General features: G+C 36.4%; 1 protein-coding gene and 3 pseudogenes across 4 annotated transcripts in view; 1 reads left to right on the top strand and 3 right to left on the bottom strand.

Moving 5' to 3' along the window:
- The window catches only part of LOC306639149 (olfactory receptor 4C16-like), a 469,263-nt pseudogene that overhangs the window by 260,468 nt on the left and 193,602 nt on the right, over positions 1–15,193 (top strand). The window lies entirely within an intron of this gene.
- LOC306639153 (olfactory receptor 4C3D-like) lies at positions 3,459–4,372 on the bottom strand (annotated as a pseudogene). Its single transcript has one exon. The product of its transcript is annotated as an olfactory receptor 4C3D-like (transcript).
- Positions 10,773–11,695, bottom strand: LOC306638433 (olfactory receptor 4C46-like; annotated as a pseudogene). The gene has a single exon. The product of its transcript is annotated as an olfactory receptor 4C46-like (transcript).
- The window catches only part of LOC306638432 (olfactory receptor 4P4-like), a gene marked incomplete at both ends in the record, with an annotated part of 109,388 nt that continues 105,122 nt past the window's right edge, over positions 10,928–15,193 (bottom strand). The window contains 2 exon segments of the mRNA XM_079101717.1: positions 10,928–11,149; positions 11,260–11,383. Of these exon segments, the coding sequence (XP_078957843.1) occupies positions 10,928–11,149; positions 11,260–11,383 (346 nt within the window).

Genomic DNA, 15,193 nt, shown 5'->3' with positions numbered 1-15,193 from the left:
CCCTAATCATCCTGCTTCTGGAATTTTAATATCTCAGACACACTATCTACCTGTTATGCATGTTATGTACATCTGTTCTTTAAGTGAAAAATCAGTAAGATTATTTTCATCCCCCAATATGCCATTTTTATATATGTAAGGACATGAAATATCATGTCTATTATAATACTTGCATTAGGTAACTTATTTTGTAAGAAATAGAAAATAATGTGGTTGTTTATTTGGGGGGGTCTAATTAAATTCTCTAGCTATGCTTCAGAAGAAAATAAATCTATTCCCAGTTCTTAGATTCTGCATTGCAATCTAAAGCTATTTTATTTGGCATACTTATTACTGTTTAACAAAATTATGTTATTTTATATATATTTATTTGTTTTATTTTACTCCTACTTCAAGTTGAAATTTAAGTATAAATACACTCTTGTTTGTATTGGGACATGTTGTGTATCTGGTCCATGAAATTATCTGATTTACTGCAAGCATTAAATAAAAATCAATAAAATAAGTCAAAATTTCCTGATTGTAAACTGTCCATAGAACCACTTTCAAGTAACCACATTAATGCTATGGAAGAGTCTGGGGAAATCCCTGCAGACACTCATTTGTCTCTTCAAGTTCCCAACCTTATATCCATAGGTGTCAGGTCACCTCCCTGACTGCATGGCTTATCTTCCTCCAAGCGTCTCCCTCACCCATGTGTCAACTTCCTTGAAATTGAACCACTAACTATTCATTTCTGGAGTCCAGTGCATCTCACTTTTGATGATGCTCATACATGGGTGGGAACGAGATGTCCAGATGACATTTCCCTGACACAAGAGGAATGAAGAGAGGGTGCGAAACCTGGAAAGTGGAGGCCAAGGTAAAGGGAGGAAGGTCACCCCCAAAATAAATACAGAGAGAAATCTGAGAACAGCCCAGCCAGGGACCAGGTCCATGTTTTGATGTTTTACATGCCACAAGCAAGAAGTGTTGTGACAAGAATGGCAGAGGGTAGAGTTCAAAAGTTTGGAACCTCACTGAGTCTCATTTTACTCTTGTAGAAAATGGTATTCAGAGCCAGGCGTAGTGGCACATGCCTTTAATCCCAGCAGCTCGGGAGGCTGAAACAGGAGGATCTTGAGTTCATAGCCAGTCTCAGTAATGATGAAGCACAAAGCAACTCAGTTTGATCCTGTCTCTAAATAAACTACAAAATAGGGCTGGGGATGTGGCTCAGTGTTTGAATGTCCCTGAGTTCAATTCCTAGTACACCCCCCCAAACACCCCCCAAAAAACATGATATTCAGAGATACCATATGGGCCTTAAGAGAGTTAAGAGAGTTAAGATATGTAAACTACCTAACAACATATATGCCTCACAGTTGGCCTTAACTATAGGTCACTTACTCTCCTCATTGATAATGGCTAATATTTTCACTGAATTAAGTGTCAGATTAAACCTTATAAATAAATTCCAATGTTGTTTCTCTTAAGAGTTTTAGAAGAAAAACAATATGTAAATTTATATGTATATATGTAAATATATATATACTTTTTCAGGATATTTTATTTTTAGGCACTAGAAATAATCAGATGCACCATCTTCATGAGAGATTCCTGATAATGGATGCCAAGGATCATCTTAACAATCCCTAAACTATTTACAAATCAGTAATACTCTCTACTGAGGATGTCAGGCTTACTTACATCTCTTCCTTTAGTTCCTACACCTTCCAAGTTTGCTGTTGACAATTTATAATCTCACTGATCTCCTCACCCCTCAAAGACAGAAACACTGGCCTTAGTTTTCCCTTCAAACCTTTCTTTTACCTTAGAAAAAAATTGACAATTTTCTCAGTACCACTCCCATTCTTATTCCTGGAGTATCTTTATCTCCTGTCTATTATAAGACAAAGTGAATCACAACTTATTTAGTCTGGAGTCTGTAAAAATGTTTATTTTTTACCAGCAATGAAAACTTGATCATTTTTACTAGATCAGGGGCTTACTACATCAGCTTCCAGACCTAGACTTTATGGGAAAAAGGTTCTATTTCTTAGGAATTTGAGGCATCCATGCAGAAGTCAGAACAGTCAGTCAGCCCCCAAAATAGGTGTTATATATTGACTTTTCTGCATGGCAGATTATGGGAGAAACAGCTTCAGATAACCAGTGAGTTTGAGAAAGGGAACATGTGTAGGAAGAAGCCAGAGTTGGATAGTTACAATCAGAGAAGCTTTGATTCACAAAGATATTATAGTAACATAGAATGCCCTGATATTTTCTGAGTTCATACAGGAGCATTTCTGCTGAAATACATTGCTACAAGTAAGAAAGGTTACAACAAATTTGGCATTATTTTCGTCCAGGACAAATTAACATGTAATTTAACATGTAACATGAAATTTAACATGTAATTTCTTATCTATAGACATTTACCTACACAAACAACTGTGTTTCATTGAGGAAAGTAGGACTGAGTGTTGGAAGACACAATTCCAAGGTCACAGGTAAAACTCTTAGATGTGTGAACTGCAGAAGGTACATTAGTCAAACTTTCTGAACTTCAGTTTGCTTCTTTGGAAATTGGGAACAGTTATAATGAAACTTACCAGTGTAGTACATGGATTAAGTCATCTAACTGAAGCAAATGAGTCCTATATTTTAAAAATAGATGTATTCATTTAAAATAAATTTATGTATGACACATATCATCCAATGGCTTTACAAACTCATGCCTTTGGGTGACATTAAATAAAAGAATGTTTACACTTGTTGCTGCAAATGGTTCCTATTGGTAAGGAAAAAAAAAAACTTTATGTTCAAGAGAAACTGTGAGCCATGAGGATATCTAAGAAAATAAGAAGATATTAAGAGTAATTTCAAAAATTCTAACGTATTCTTATGACAGGAAAAGAAATAGAGATAGGTCAGGAATAATTTCTTCTTAGATTCGGAATTGTTTCTTTCTTCCTTTGTGGGTGTTTCTTTTTCTGTGTATTCAGGTTGTAAAAAAACAAAAATGCAAAATAAAGAAAATCAACAATGGTTCTTTCACTCCCCAACTGTCAACCTTCCATAAGTTCATCTAAGAATTTCCTTCACCACAAAAGGCCAAACAAATAGTTTTTTAAAGTTCTGGAGACCAAGGTTCTGCACAAAGTCAATTTTACCCAAATAACCCATTTATGAAGAATTTACTAAAGTCCCACAAAATCTGTGGAGGAATGTACACCCCAGAATCATCAAACCAGAGATCTGCATGTAAACATCACATTCAGTAAAACACATTAAACACTACCAAAATCACCGAGCAAAAGGTCTTGCCACTATTAAGTGTCAGATGAATGTTCATTTGGGGGAGCTTTTACTTTTTTCCTAATGATCAGCAAAATGTGCTACTCCTCTTGCACTGTGTGTGCAGCAGGTTTGATATTCCCTATTTAGGGTCTTCATCACTTGGCATGATGAATGGACTACATAACTCTTTTCTTCAACAAGCTTCTCATGGCACTTTTCACCTCTGTGTTTCTCACTGTGTAAATTATAGGATTCAGCATGGGAGTGAGGATTGCAAAGAACACAGCCGCCAACTAGTCCACTGGGTAGGTGGCCACAGGATGCATGTAGGTGAATATGCAAGGCACAAAAAAGAGAACTACAACTGTGAAGTGGGAGCCACAGGTGGAGAGTGCTTTGCGCCGTCCTTCAGAGCCCTGGAATTTCAGGGAGCTCAGGATGACGATGTAGGAGACGAGAAGCATGGAGAAAATGAGCAAGCACATGGCTCCACCATTGGCTGCCACCACCATTCCAAGCCTGTAGGTGTCTCTGCAGGCCAGTTTCAATAATGGGAGGAGATCACACATGAAGTGGTCAATGGCATTGGGACCACAGAAGGGCAGGCTGATCATGAAGAGAATTTGCACAGTGGCGTGCAGGATTCCTCCAATCCAAGTTATGACAACCAGGAGGCGGCAGAGTCCCTGCCTCATGATGGTCATGTAGTGCAGGGGTTTGCAGATGGCCACATAGCGGTCATAGGCCATGACAATGAGGAGGATGATCTCTGAGCCTCCCAGGAAGTGTTCCACAAAGAGCTGAGTCAGACAGCCACCCACAGTGACAGTCCTCCTCCGGTATAGCAGGTCGACGATCATTTTAGGGATGGTGACAGAGATGTAAGAGGCGTCTATGAAGGACAGGTAGGGGAGAAAGAAGTACATAGGAGGGGAAAGCGTGGGGCTGAGTGAGATGGTGATGATGATGAACAGATTGGCCAGCACAGTAAAGAGAAAAATCAACAAAAAATGATAAAGAGCAGTCTCTGCAGGTGTGGATTCTGTGTGAGCCCCAGGAGAACAAATTCAGTCACATTATTGGGAGGCATGAGGTTATCCTTGCAGGAAATAACATCTTCCTGGGGCCTTACTTACCTGCAAAAAAGATAAAGATAACCCACTAGCTATAAATGTATTGCATGCTGAGTTTCATAGTATGGAGATGGGGCAGTCATTGCTACTGCGGAGCATATCCTTGCCCACAGTCCCCCACCCTAGTAACTGCCTCAGTTATTCTTTTTCACTCTCCTCCATAATGCTTTCTTCTCCTCAGATATCTACATGTCACCTGTAGCCTCCGTGGGTTGACAGTTACTGTGTAATTTACTGAGAAACACTGGGCTAAACACAAGAGATCTCAATTCCCCTGTTTCCAACTCCATGTGATCCTGTTAATAATCCCAGTGTCCTCTGTTTTTGAGCCCCATCTGCATCTGTGAATTCACAAATTATAACTTCAGAATGTATTTTGTAAGCTGTAAAGTGCTGCACACTGATAAATGCTATTCTCTCTTCCAAAATTTACATTTGAACCCACTGCTTTACCTGTGAAAGGACATGGACAAGACATATCTACAGTGAGCAGGCAGATAGGAAATATATATAAATTATGGGAGACTCACCTCTCTGGCACCTACCATAGCAACATGCCATTCTCATCTCTTTCCTTGGTGTACTTAGTACAGCATCTGGCACAGTGTCTTCACAGTGAGGTAATGAATAAATGCACAGTGAATTCCCTCACTTCCTACATTTCCATATGTGAGGATACACAAGCTTCCATGACCATAAACCAAGAACTCAAGTATCCTTGTCTTCTCAGTCTGCTTCTCCACATCATCTACTTATGAAAAACAAACTTCTCAAACATAAACTTCAGTTCAGTTTCTGGCATACATTTTATGTAATGTTATTGGGTAATTTAACTTTCAGGATAATTATAATGTTGGTTAATTAAAAGTGCTTCTCCTTCAAAATTATGTTATACATATAATTTAATATAATCCCTTTCATTAAATTTATATTTCCAATAGACTGGAACAAAAAAAGCCTTTTTAATAGAATGTCAGTTTATTACAATCTACAAGGCAAAAAGAAAACCTTATTTACAAAGTTCTTAAAAAAGAAATTTAATGTGGAGACTAGATAGTGACTGTAGGATGGATAGATAAGATACTATGCCTCAATACACACCTATAAATACAAATACATATAATTCATAATAAATGCAAGTAACTATTAGACTCACTCCACAAATATTCACTGGACACTTGTTATGCATATTAATGTATTTTTGTGGATACAAATTATACAATCATCTCTACCAAAATCCTTTAGTGATCCCTCCCCTGTTTTTTTTTCACTACAGCAGCAACTCATCCATTCATGAGCTGGATGATCTCTTCTACTTCTCTATGTTTCTGCAATGCACAGTCTCATGTCTTCGTCTTTCCACAGCATCCATCATGCATAACTCGTGGTTAAAGAATATTTCCCCGTGAACAGAATGGGGAAAAAATCATCCCAATTTGGAGACATAAATTCCCCCCAATGAAATGAACAGGAAAAAAAAAAAAACATAAATATAATCAAATATATTTTGGGAAAAGCAAACATTTCTTTCCCTTTCAAAGTTAAGCAGATAAAGTGATTTCTTTCCTAATTTTCAAAAAATCGTGTACATAAATGGAAAGGAAATTGAACACTTTCATTGTATTCCACTATTCTGAGGTCTATTTGGTAGATCTGAAAGAGTATGGTGTAAATAAAATGAGAAAGTGGCTGAGAAATAACTCTGAAGAAATAGAAATCATTTTGTCTTTTCTTTTTGGCTTCACAATAATCTTTCTGGAAATAAATCATACAGGGAAATATTTATAGAAGTGGAGAATTCTTAGGTAAAAACACATTCAGCACAATTACAAAGAACCATGGAAGATTGGAAACTGTAAGTCCAACATTAGATAAGTTTATGCGTATAATATAGTGCATCCCATAATTGCTAGCTGTTAACAGAGATATTTCAAATAGGTATAATTTCATAATTCTTATGTTGTAATAATAAATGGGTAATATTTAGAATGCAAATTTTAATTTCTACTATAATTCTTCTTAATTTAAATATTTTCATCTAAAGGAAAAAAAGAACCAAAATATTTTTACTTCTAAATTGGTGGGATTATAGTTGATTCAAACTTTTTTTATTTATTTATTTATTTATTTTTTGGTGATGCTGGAGATTGAACTCATGGTCTTGTGCATGCAAGCACTCTACCAACTGAGCTATATCTATATCCCCAGCCCATCAATCTTTCTTGGTGACTGACATGCCAAAGAAGAGATTAAAACCTCAGCTTGGTGAAAATGAGAGGTTGCTATATGATTTTTAAGGTGCATTAAATCCTGTGAATCTGTAATTACATGATTTCTCACCTATTATCTTGTCTGACATAGCTCCATGGCCAGGGCCCCATGAATGCTAATTCACCAAAAGGTAAAGTGAGGATAAAATTGCCACATAGTTCAGCCACAGTGAGCCCTTGTTGATTTATAAGTGCACCTCTGGATGGTGCCTTTCTCTGGAGCCTTAGCCACGTATCCTGTTTGTAGACACTTCCTGTGACCTATCTTAGCTGTGGCTAACTAGACCTCAGGGGTGTTTCACTGCCATTAGCAGAGCTTGCCAAAACTCAATTATTTCACCTTAACTGAACATTAGAGGACTTTCACAGCACTCATGCTTAATTGTTAACTTTTTCCTTAAATCCACCCGAAGTCAAATCCCTCTGTCAAGAAAAACACAGAAAAATGAATCTGCCATTACAGAATTTGGATATTTGATAATACAGGAACTTAGTATATTAGTATTGAGTTTGAATATTTGCTGTGCTATAAATTGAACATTTGAGTAGGTAACTCTGATGTCTTAAATTTTATTATAATACTGTCTTTATCAACTGATTCTTCATTGTTATATTTTTGTTTTTGCAATGCTGGGAATGGAACCCCAGCTTTGAACATGCTAGACAAGGGCTCTACTGCTGAGCTACACTCCCAGACCTGTGACCCATGTTATAAGAACAGCACTTCACATCAGGTACAATTCATAGTAGTTCTTCAAAGCAGTCATTTCTCATGCCAACTCTGGAACTAGATTAATGTTATAATGAAAATAATTGCATTCTCAAATTATCTTTAGACTTGTAAAATACATTTTTTCAACCATTAAATTTAATCTAGTAAATTCCCTGTGGAATGGACAAAAGGCATCCTGCCTAATAGCATGGAAAACTAAGTCAGGGTATCAAAACATCATCTCCCAAGGTAACACAAAAGTATTGGACCAGGGTCTTTATTTTTAGATTGTTTAGCTTTATAACTAATGTGTGATAACACTTTTATGCTGCCACCAATTGTGAGGCCTACTGGAATCATTCACTAATATTTAAAATTATTTTTAAGAACAAACTGAATTAAATTAAAAGCAGGAATATTCCTATATAGAATTATATTCACTCATCCATGTTCAAATATATTTTCTAAAATAAGAAAAATAAATTGTACATACCTCTGAATTGGCACAAATGTCATTGCTGTGAGCAGTGTGTATCAGGGTAGAAAAACAGTTTCAGAAAACTGAAACCAAATGATCAAGCCTAGTTTGACCAGATACTTGAATTATTGTAGTGCTATTACATTTGTGATCGGTGACAAAGAAATTTGAATGAGGGATTGAAACTGTGCAAATAACTATAATGAATATGCATTTAGCTAAAGTTTCATTTGTGAAAAGTTCTTCAATTTTTCCTTCAGTTCCGGAATAAAAGAACAATCTCAGAATGGAGAAGGAGCACATACTAAAGTTTGTCATGCCCAACATAATAATGATTAAAACCCATTCTTCATAGGCTATTCATCGTTCATCATCCTCTACTGAAAAGACTGATGTGTAGAGAGTATTTTGGATTCCCCACTGCTGTCTAGTTGAGGTCCCCAGAGCATAGATTACTGTGAACTGGAGACAGGACAGAGTCTATGGAGTAAGGTCCAGATCAGTGAGTGTTGTGTATGAAGGGATCTTTTTAATAAAGTAATTCCTAGAGCTATAAGGGAAAGTCTGATTCCAGAAGAAAATCCAATGAGTGATTATACAACACTCTGAACAGACAGCACCACAGATATTTCAAACATAATGCAAACCAGAAAGAAAAATGGGAGAAATTAAATATGGATCAGATCACAGTCAGTAGGAAGGCAGTCATTGTGCTAACATGACATTTGACAGGTTCATGACAACAAAAACCACATACCTGCCTACCTGGAAGCCTTAGACATTTCCATGGCCTTTCATAGGCAGAGGAACACTCCTCAGGGCAACAAAACACCACATGCAGGGCTCATATTGCCTTAGTCCAATTCAAAACCCCTTTTGTCCCAGGAAGACACTCCTAAATGGCTTACAAAATGAAAAAGTTTAGAAACATGGCTAATTATTCATCTATCATATATAATTTCTCAAAAACCTTCCTGTTTGACTTTTCTGATAAAGTAGAATAAACCAATAATTAAGGTAATAAACATATTAATATGGACAGAATCACTTTTACACCTTCTAAATTTCCTAAGTAACCTGCTTGTAGAAATAGGATGAGCTATTTAAGGTCATGGAATGAGATGATGACTCAGTGAGAGGTAGACCCAGGCTTCCTGGTGCTGAAGCCTGCGTTCTTCTCCAGGAAGTTTCTGCAATCAATATATGCTTGCTAAATATTGTTACATAACAGTCCACTAATTCCTCAAACAAAACATGTGGTAGCTGTGAAGTGGGAGACTGACTCTATCGAAAGTGACAACTTAGACACGTCTATAAGCATGATATTTGTATTTCTACTGTGGTCACAGACTGCAGTTTTTAAAAGACCTGAAAGTTATTCCCAACAAAGACTTTTAAGTAAGCTGAGCTGGTTAGCTGAGAAGTATTTTCTTTGGTCAATTATAGAATTTTTTTCTATATGATTATAAGCCATCTCCTAAAGTAATCGTCAAAAAGGATTCCAGATTCAAGGAACTAAATATAAAAACAACTTTTTAACAGTAGAATAGTTGTGTGGTGTACTTTTGAAAAAAATCAGAATTTTGTTACCACTGATGATTTTTAAACTAATAAATTGGCACTTCTTATGACATATGATAAAAATATTTTATGCCAAATTTTAATTAAACACTAGCCCAAGGGAATTCTATATATGGAAAATACCACAGGATATGTATTAAGAATATTTAGAATTGAGGTGAATGTATGTGTTGTATGATTTAGTTATTTAACTTTTCTGATCCTTTTTCTTGTAATATAGAACTATAGATTTCAATTTTATAAGTTCATTGTGACCATGTGAGGACATTTAAAAATTTTCACATAGGTTTACAAAAAACTCATTTTTATAATCACTGTCAATATTTACTCAGTGCAATCAAAATGAAATATAAATTTAAAATCAGATATATCAAGGTATTCCCAGGTCTCATCCTGTGTCTTTGTTTCACAATATCTTAAATGCCAGTAAGCAGTACAGCTTTCTCAAACCAATTGATTATATATTTAACAAGTTGTGCAGATCCAAATTTATAATGGAAAAATTTTCAACTAATTGCAAGTCAAGAGAGGCTCTACTGCAAACACTTTCCTTTTTCTAATGTCCTTTGGTATATTTGAAAGAACATTGATTTTGGACCTAAAAGAATGCAGATCTGAACACTAGGTCTGTCTCTGACATTGAACTATTTATTGAAACTTCTTGAACTGCATTTTTCTCCATCTATAAAACATGAATAATGATAATAAAATTTACTTTGTGAAAGTTTTTTGACAGTAAATCCATAGGTGTGAGAAAGGCTTCAAAGTACAGCAATTTTCATGTATTCATGCCATGATAAACCATATTCATAGTTTAAATTCTAAAAATAAGTCATAAATTTTCAATTAAAAGCCATCCTTAATGGTATGAAGAAATTTTACATCATCCCATACTGGTGGGACATGAATCATCCTCTTTGTCCAGCATATTCACATCTATTGTGCACTACCCACCCATTAGTCATTTTGTATGTGTCTAGGTTATCAGACAGACTGTTATGGTAGGTATCATAGTTCTTATGTTCAAACACTTATCTCACTTAATAATAATCCCAAAGTACAAAATTTCATTACATGTTATAATTGTTTTATTTTGTTATCAGTTGTTAACCTGGGACTGAACTTATAAAATGAAGTTTATCATTAATATACATGTATAAGAAAAAAAATACTATATTTATAGGGTTTAGTAATACCTCTGGTTTTAGGCATCCAATCCAGGTCTTGGAATGTATGCCCCATGATGATAAGATGGATTACTGTGATAAAATATAAAATTGCAAAGGTCATGACAGAGATAAAATATCCATGGTGGATCATTTATTGTCTGGAATCGCAATCCTGTTAAGTAACATTCTAATGGCATTTTTACCTCTGTGTTCCTCACTGTATAGATAACAGGATTTAACATGGGAGTTACAAGGGTATAAAATACAGTTACTGCTTTATCCATGGGAATTGAAGCTACTGGTCACATGTACATAAAAATACACAGCACAAAGAACAAGATTTCAACTGTGATGTGGGAGCCACAGGTAGAAAGGGCCTTCTTCTTCCCCACAGAGATGTGAGTCCTCAAGGAGCACAGGAAGACCACATAGGACACCAGCAATATCACAAAGGTGATCACGGCAATCACCCCTCCATTGACAGCAACTAAGAGACCAAGGAGGAAAGTGTCAGTGCAGGCAAGCTGTATCAGGGGGAAAATGTCACACATGAAGTGATCCAGTGTGTTGGGGCCACAGAATGGGAGGCAGAAAGTAACTAGAATCTTCCCAAAAGAGTGGAGAAAATCCACACCCAGCACAGCCCCACCAGCAGGCAGCACATGCGGTGGCTCATCGTGGTCACGTAGTACAGAGGTCTACAGATGGCCACATAGTGGTCATAGGCCATGACCACAAGAAGGACAACTCTGAACCTCCTAAGAAATGTTCAAGAAAAAGCTGCAACATGCAGTCATTGAATGAGATAGCTTTGGTCTCAGAAAAAAAAAAAAAAAAATTAGATAGAATTTTAGGAATTATGGAAGAGGAATGCCATGCATCTATCAAAGACAGGAAAGCCAGGAAGAAATACATGGGGGAGTGCCAGGTCTGGCTGCAGAGGACAGTAACCACAATGAGCAGGTTTCCTATGACCATGACAGCATAGGTGATGAGAAACACCAAAAATAGAGTCTTCTGCATCTGGGGGTTCTGCATCAGTCCCAGCAGGATAAATTAGTAACATTCATTCCATTTCTTTCTTTACTGTGTTGATGATGAATTCAGAAGTTGTAGATTAATCTGTAAAGACAATATTCTTAGTAGCAAATATGATGAGCAATATATTGAATTTTCATCTTGAGAATATAAGAATATAAGAATATTTTCTTCCATCTATGCTGGAAAAAAAGAAACAAGCTACTTCTTGGATTTTGTAAAATGAGCTGATATTAAGCCTCTGCAGGTGTCTAATTCAGCTTCTTATAACAAGGATGCTGAAACCCCCTTTACAACAGCTTCTGACAGGTGGTCACTAGACCTTTGCTGGAGGACATCTAGGCATAGGGAACCTGCCTGGTAATAAACCTGATTTCTTCTCAGTTAGTACAAAATTTTAGAAGGCTTTTTTGTAAACCTCTTCTTATAATTCTGTACACTTGATACTACAGTTAATCCAGCCCCTTCTATTTAGAAACTCTTAAATAAACTACAGAGAAATGAGGCTGTTTATAACTTGTTTTATTTTTTATTGCAATATTTGGTTCAATGTCTGAATTAAAGAAGTATTCAGTAAATATTGATCAAATGAACAAATAAGTTGAAGGACTTTTTACTTATTTCTTCTGTCTTATTTTTCCCTTGCTGACTCCAAACAGGAGAGCTCATGATCCTATGCTCCTTTCATCAATCCAGATCTCCTCTCATTCTTCTCCACCTTGGGTGGCTGTGTTCCACATCCAGTTTCAACAGTGACCTTACTTCTGGCCAACATGTAGAGTCAGCTGAAGGCTAAAGGCCAGGTGGAAAGGGAAGGAGGCCAAGGAATCTGTTTGCCTGTCTCCCTTCCATGATTTGAATGATGGGTTACTTTCACCAAGACAGCAGCACTTTCGGGGGGCAGATGTTATGACATTTCCAGTTTGGGGTGCTCATAGTCGCCTTCATCTAGCTCTCTCAGGATTGGTTGTGTTAATGTGTGTAACTGGTTGCCTATTATTACTACCCTATTCCTTATCCCTGATTAGTTTGTTTTAATTTTTGGTATTTGTTCTGAATAGTTATGGATGAATTTGAAGACTATCATGCTAAGTGAAATAAGCCAAAAATCAAAGTCTGAACTTTTTCTCTGATATGTTGATGCTAACACACAATAGGGGTGCACAGCACTAGGGAAGAACAGAGTTACTTTACATTAGGTAGAAGGGAGTGAAGGGAGGGGAAGGGATATGGGGGTAGGAAGGATGGTAGAGTGAAACTGACATTATTACCTCATGTACTTGTATGACTGCGTGACCAATGTGATCCCACAATGTACATAATCAGAAAAATAAGAAAATATACTCCATTTATGCACAATTTTTCAAAATGCATTCTACTGTGATATATAACTCTAGGAATTTTATTTGGTAAGTAATCTTGATTAAACTTTTTAATGTTCCACTGTGAGTATTATACTTTGTTTCATGGACTACAATGGATGGATAAAGTTCATATTTTTTGTTTTCAAAAGAATGAGAAAATGATTTTGCTTTCCTGAAAATGCATTTTATTCAGGAGATATATATACTTCTTTTATAGCATGGCTGAAAATTAAATTTACTTTTGTCAGGAAAGACTTTGAAGGCACCATTTAGAATTTCTGGTGAAAGACAAAATGTAACATAATTCATGTGCACTCCACAGTGCTCTTTAGGCCATGGAGTCTAGGATTCCATGGAGTTTTTAATCTTTCACTGCCTGGAGCTATTTTACAAACCCTTTAAGTTGTAGGGAACTGCTAATGATCCAAGTAATTCTTGCTGAAATAAATACAAATGCTGCCTGATGGAAGTTTAAGTGATTTTCCTCAGTATTGCACATAAAGCATTTTCATTTATTTGTGAATTCATTGCAAATCCCTGATTAAACAATGTGTGATATATTGCATTTTTTTACACTAATGATAATAATTTTCTAGTTCCATCACTAATAAGCAAAATAAAGTCTTCGTCATGTGTTTGCTTTACATTTTTATCAGAGTCATGACTCTGCTGCTTTTTAAAAATTCTTTTTTTTTTAGGTATTAAAATTACTTATGAAAATTCAAAGAAAATTTTTTAAATCCTTATATTCTTATTTCGTGTATTTCACTATGGATTTTTCTGTTTTACTCTATTTGGAATATTTTCATTTGAAGTCAAATGGACATAAAAATGCTATTAAAGAGCATTTTTGTGAACCTCCCAACTCCACCCCTCCACCCAGAGAGGCATGTGTATGTGGAGGGGAAGGGCTGCCTCAGTGCAATATAGTTTCAGGTCTGTTTAATAATTCCATTTTATGGTCATTTCCAAAATTTTTAACTATCTATTGTGTGTCTCATAGAAATGTAGCAGTGAAAAATAGAAATGCACTCTATTTTTATGTCCTGGTAGAGAGAGAGAGAGAGGATGACAAATGAAGACAAGGAATGATAGAGTATGTCAGACTATAACACCTGCTATCAGAAAAAGAAAGCAGAATACATGAATCTTGGAGTCTGAGAAGAGAAGCCATTTCCAGAGGAAGCTTCATGGAAAAGGAATACATAACCAGACTGGAAGAGCGTAAGGAAAGAGCCAAGAAGGTATCTAGATGACGATTCCCTACAAAAGCATCAGCAAGGGCAAGTCCCCAAGGAGGAGTCAGGCTCAGTATCCGTGACCCAGGGGCCATGGGGATGGGGGCTGAGGGTAGCTCTCCCAGGACTTTGTAGGTTATTGTAAGGAGCATGGCTTTCAGTGACAAGCACAGCAGTGGGTGGTTTTGCCCCACATGATGTGATTTGGATGTCAGTGGGATCCTCTGACCACTGAATGAAGAATGCAGGGAGGCTAGGTAGGATTCAGCTGAATGACTGGGATCTGGACCAGGATGGAAAAGGGTGAATACAAAGCTGGAAAAGTTGGAAAGAGTTGTAATATGAAACTAGATCTAGTAGAATGTTCTTGACATGGGAAGCCAAAAAGAAAAAGAGTGTAAACTTCACTCCAGTTACATATCCCCGAAATAAAACAAGGCCTTTAATGAGAAATTTCATGTGCAGAAGCCACAATTCACAGAGCCAACAGGCATGAGGACTTGTCAAGTTGCTGACATGTTCAATCCTTACCTCAACATTGAGTCAGATACCATTTTATCCTGATTTAAGGTGTGAAATGATTCTTAGAGAAGTTGCTCCCTTTGCTTAACAGTAGTAGTCCAAACCTGACATTGAAATAAATGGTTAAAGTCATTCTGTGAAATGTGTTTAATCCCTCAAATCCTTAAATATTTTCTGTAAAGTGAAGCTAATGGGAGTAACCTTAATTAAAGGGAGATTAGCTCACTTATTGGCACAAAGTAGGCAAGTGCCAACATCAGCTATTTTAATTTGTATTGCACTTCTTAGAAGTGTAGGATATCACAACTTACTTTGAAAATGGATGACCTGTGGCCACGACCTTTAAAATTACAGTGTTAATTTTCTGAGGTACGTTGACAGATGTTACCCAAAAGCAATGAATCAT

This window comes from Sciurus vulgaris (genome assembly GCF_902686455.1).
Source record: "Sciurus vulgaris genome assembly, chromosome: 11".
In the NCBI taxonomy this organism is placed as follows: Eukaryota; Metazoa; Chordata; class Mammalia; order Rodentia; family Sciuridae; genus Sciurus; species Sciurus vulgaris.
The sequence above is the reverse complement of the archived record's forward strand: the minus strand, read 5'-3'. Positions and strand labels throughout refer to the sequence as shown.